The 5,062-nt window shown below is 54.1% G+C and overlaps 1 protein-coding gene across 1 annotated transcript; it reads right to left on the reverse strand.

Annotated features, from left to right (window-relative positions):
* Positions 1-2,253: 2,253 nt before the first annotated feature.
* On the reverse strand, positions 2,254-4,661 carry LOC134455285 (uncharacterized). The gene is made up of 2 exons (XM_063206305.1): positions 4,191-4,661; positions 2,254-4,080 (listed from the first exon to the last, which is right to left on the reverse strand). The coding sequence occupies exons 1-2, from the start codon at positions 4,659-4,661 to the stop codon at positions 2,374-2,376; spliced, it is 2,178 nt and encodes a 725-aa protein (XP_063062375.1). The 3' UTR covers positions 2,254-2,373.
* Between the last annotated feature and the right edge of the window lie 401 nt (positions 4,662-5,062).

Here is a 5,062-nt window from a genome sequence, read left to right on the forward strand (position 1 = left end):
ACTAACTCTAATCGGCGCTGCGTGCGCGTGCACTAAGGTAGCAGTGACTTGCCTCACGTGGGCATAAACATGTAGGGACATTGACATACGACACATGAGGAAAGTAACGAACAAGGCAGACAGGCGCTCTCGCGGGGAGCATTGACAGATTAACTCTAATCGGCGCTGCGTGCGCATGCACAAGGCAGCAGTGACTTGCCTCACGTGGGCATAAACATGTAGGGACATTGACATACGACACAGGAGGAAAGTAACGAACAAGGCAGACAGGCGCTCCCATGGGGAGCATTGACAGACTAACTCTAATCGGCGCTGCATGCGCGTGCACTAAGGTAGCAGTGACTTGCCTCACGTGGGCATAAACATGTAGGGACATTGACATACGACACAGGAGGAAAGTAACGAACAAGGCAGACAGGCGCTCCCATGGGGAGCATTGACAGACTAACTCTAATCGGCGCTGCATGCGCGTGCACTAAGGTAGCAGTGACTTGCCTCACGTGGGCATAAACATGTAGGGACATTGACATACGACACAGGACGAACAAGGCAGACAGGCGCTCTCACGGGGAGCATTGACAGATAAACTCTAATCGGCGCTGCGTGCGCGTGCACTAAAGTAGCAGTGACTTGCCTCCAGTGTTGCCAAGTCCGCTTATTATAAGCGACATTGGGCTTCTTTTTTTGAGCAGTCGCTTTGAATTTTGTAAAGTCGCGGGTTGCGGTTTTTTTGGGCTTGCTCTTTTCAGGGTTGGGCTTGCTGTTTTCTCCTGCTCTGCCGGTCATTTGAATGTGTTTCTCAATGGCAACTCGTTTTTTATCACTCATCCTTACAAGTGACCCTACTACAGCATTGTTAACTGCCACTTTCTGTGGTCACTTGGGGGGATTTTAGCTGCCACGCAGACCCCTGCAAAGAGCAAGGTCTTCCCTGACTAGGCACGCGACTGACGACCCACCCCTTCGGTTGCTTATTTTGGGCTTGTTTTCACTACGCCCGTCAGTCGCTTCTTTTGGGCTTGTTTTCAGGACGTCAGTCGCTTATTTGTCGTAGAAAATCTGGCAACACTGCTTGCCTCACGTGGGCATAAACATGTAGGGACATTGACATACAACACAGGAGGAAAGTAACGAACAAGGCAGACAGGCGCTCTCATGGGGAGCATAGACAGACTAACTCTAATCGGCGCTGCGTGCGCGTGCACTAAGGTAGCAGTGACTTGCCTCACGTGGGCATAAACATGTAGGGACATTGACAAACATGTAAACAGAAAGAAAATAAGGCAGGGATATGCTCTCACAGAGAACGGTGCGTGATAAGCGCTAAGTGGCGCAGCGAGCGCGTGTGAACGGTTACCGTGCCGGGAGCCAAAACCAACCTCTACGTGACGGGGGGGTTACCTTATCGACTGCTAGAGAGCGTGATTTGAGCTTCAAGGACCGATCTGGGGTTAGGCCTGATGTAGGACTCGAAAGCCGACGAGGACCATCTCCCCAGGCGCTTGATGGAGGAGTCGGCCATACCCCTCTCCGCGGCGGTAGTGGCAGCTCCGATGCGGAATGAGTGGCTCGTGTAGCCACGTCTGGGCAGACCACATTTTTTAACCACCGAACCCAAGTGAACTCTGAACCAATCGCTGGTCATAGGCGAGCGTTCTCTAATCGAGAATAGGGGTGACTGAGGGAGAGAGCGAGATCGCAGAGATAGATAGCGCAGCATGGAAGAGTGGGGACAGAAGGTCGTGCCGAGCCGTGAAATATTAATTGTAACACCGGAACCGAGTGTGTCAGTTTTTGAGTGTTTGAGGAAGATGGAAAACGAGTGGGGCGTGAAAAGTAGGTCAGAATAGCATAAACCTTGTGAGGGGTCGAACACTAGAGATGGAGACGTGAATTCACCAGGGCGCAGAAAACCATAAAAAGCCAAGAGAAAGACGGCTTCAAGAAGGGCGTCAGTATAGGGAGAAAACATCCCCCCGCGGAGTATAGTTATGAGTCTATGTAGGACATCGAGGGTGATGGGTAGTCTAGCGTCAGGTGCGTTGGGTGCGGATTTGGCTATGCCCTTTAAGAGGAGGCGAATGGAGGTGTGCGAAAACATGCTAGGGTGGCCTGGGTCGTGGCAGCGAGCGTGAAACTGAATGCCCGACAGCATCCTGCGGAGGGATGATATGTTAAGATTACGAGACTCGAAATGAAAAACCAAAAACGCGCAAACTGTAGAAATCAACATGGGGAATAGTGGCACATTCAGAGAGAAACAGAATAGAGAGAACAGGGACCAGCTTGATCTGTAAGCCCTGAGAGTAGATGGCGCCAAGCCTTTTGACATGTAGTGACCAATCGAGTTACGCATTGAGGGGGGCAACGCGTTCAATCCAGTATCAGATCCTGGAGCGGAGGGCATGGCATCGGGTCCCGGCGCGCGGCTGGGCATAGACGTCTGAAGTCCTGGAAACGGAAACGGGAGAGAGCATCAGCGACAACATTGTGGGAGCCAGGTATATGCTCAGCAGTGATAATAAAATTCAACAAAACAGACTGCCAGGTTAAGCGCCGGACGAGGGACATGATCGAGGTACAGGATGAGCGGCCCTTATTTATGATGTTAACCACGGCTTCGTTATCGCAGTGCAGGACTATGCGCTTACGTGACCAATCTTTGCCCCAGAGCATGCTAGCCACCACGATCGGGTAAATCTCAAACAACGCGATAGAGGCGCTCCCAGAGGCAGGGGTTCGGAACTCCACCGGCCAAGTATCAGCGAACCACTGCCCTTGGAAGTAACCCCCAAAGCCAACAGACGGGGCCGCATCGGTGAAAAGCGCCAGGGAGTCGGATGATTCGTGTACATCGTTATAGAAAAAGGAGACGCCGTTCCACGACCTCAACAGTTGACACCAGAAACCGAGATCAGATCTGGCACCTTCATCGAGGGGGATCGTGTCGCTCAGGTTAGGGACGGAGTGAGCTAGCGTCAGCAAGCGAGATATAAACGAGCGCCCCTGGGGGATTATCCTCATAGCGAAATTTAGATGCCCGAGGAGGGAGAGCATTTCGCGCTTGGAGACGGCCGGGGCGGAGAGAAATGACGCTATGACTGTACGAATGCAATCCAATTTATCGAGAGGCAGGGATGCCTGCATCTTCTCGGTGTCCAGGACTATGCCCAGGAATTCGATAGTAGTCGACGGACCTATGGTTTTCTCCTCGGACAGAGGCACGCCTAATTCAGTGAAAACGTATTTTAGGGTGTCTAGGACGCCGGTGCGGTGGGAGGGAAAGTCGACGAGCAGGAAATCATCTAAAAGGTGCAACAAAAAAGGCACTTTATAGACGTTGAGCAGCACCCAGCATAGAGCCTCAGAGAGACAATTAAAAATGTGGGGGCTGCTCCTGCACCCGAATGTCAGGCGGACGGCGAAGTAGAAATTAGACTGCCACCGGACGCCGAACAGCGGCCAGTCCGCGGGGTGAATGGGCATGGTTTTAAAAGCATCGGTGATGTCGGCTTTGGCCAACCACGCGCCGTGACCCGCGGTTTTGATCATGTGGATAGCGTTATCGATCGAGGCATAGTATAAGGAAAAAGGAGCAAGGGGGATGGCCTCGTTAACGCTAGCCACTAGATCCGAATGGGGAGACGACATATCGAAAATAAGGCGCTTTTTCCCTGAATAACGCCGGGTGGCTACCCCGATTGCATTAACCCTATAGACAGAAAAGGGAGGAGACTTGAAGGGCCCGATGACATAGCCTTTATTCAATTCCTTCTGCAGGAGGGTTGAAACGGCGTCTGGGTCAGACACAGCAGATTGCAGATTCCTCGCAATGAAGGAAGAGGATGGAGGAGAGACTACCCCAACCCGGAACCCCTGAGATAGCCCGGTGATCAGATAGTCTACAAAGGACGTGTCGTGGTGGTTGAACAGATAGCTGGCCAGGAGGGGGACATTAATGGGAGTGGAAGGGTGACCATTCAGAATTGTTTGAAACGTGGCTGGCCCCTGCCCCGGCCCTTGGCCATCGGGCGGAATCGACGAGGGCAGACACTCTGCGGGTGGGGGTCGTGGCAGAAACTGCAAATATGTAGAAATCTACAATTAGAATAACCGCACACAGACATGTTGAAGTTATTACAAATTTGAACTCCTTGTTGGGAGGCCATGGGGCGGCCACGGTTATCGACCTGATTGGGATAGCTGGGGGGAATGAGAGCGGCGCCCGTGGCGGCAGCCCCGGGCACAGCCCGAGGGCAGAACCCGGCTGAGTGGCCGTATGCGCTGCAGATTGAGCAGGTGAGGGCGCGCTGGCCGCCGAAGTGCCGCACTAGCAGTTCGGTATCTTGGATGGCCCGATCCAGGCGCGCGTTGTAGAGGGAGACGAAGGAGGCTGATTTTGCGGAGAAAGCCTTGTGGTACTGGTAGAAAAGCGTTCCTCCGTAGCGCAGGTTAAAATCAGCCATCATGGCGAAGTACAGATCCATCTCCTCTCTTCGGCACGGATATTCCTGGCACAGCACATCGCGAAAAATACTGAAAGCCACGGCAAACTCTCCGAAGGTCAGATTGCGCTGAAGGCGGGGATCGGATGCTTTGAGGAGGACGGAGACGTCTCCGCACTCTACCATCTGGCGATCGGCAGCCGGTGTAGGAAGCATCAGCGCGGCCAAATTGACATCCCTGCCTTGGATGATATCAGCGCGCAGCTTAGGTGAGACGGTTGACATGAGAGGCGGGAGGTAGCGCCTACCCCAGTTAGCCGCGGGCGTTGCTGTTGCGAGAGAGAAGCGATGGGCGGTGGGAGCAGGCGGTGGGAGCAGGCGCGGTGACGGCGCCAGTGGGCTGGGAGGAGAGCGGAGCCGCTTGTGGGAGCGCGGCGGCACCGAGCGCGGTGACGGTGGAATCACTTCCGGGTGGCGGCGGGAGCAGAGTGCGCAGGGCGGCCTCTCCAGGCAAAGACGCGGCCGAGAGACTTCCGGGTACGGGCCGGGAACTTTCGCAGGCGTCCACTCTTGCGCCAAGAGCTTTTACTGTCTCGGTGAGGGTGGAGATGGCATTG

This window comes from Engraulis encrasicolus, chromosome 9 (genome assembly GCF_034702125.1).
Source record: "Engraulis encrasicolus isolate BLACKSEA-1 chromosome 9, IST_EnEncr_1.0, whole genome shotgun sequence".
In the NCBI taxonomy this organism is placed as follows: Eukaryota; Metazoa; Chordata; class Actinopteri; order Clupeiformes; family Engraulidae; genus Engraulis; species Engraulis encrasicolus.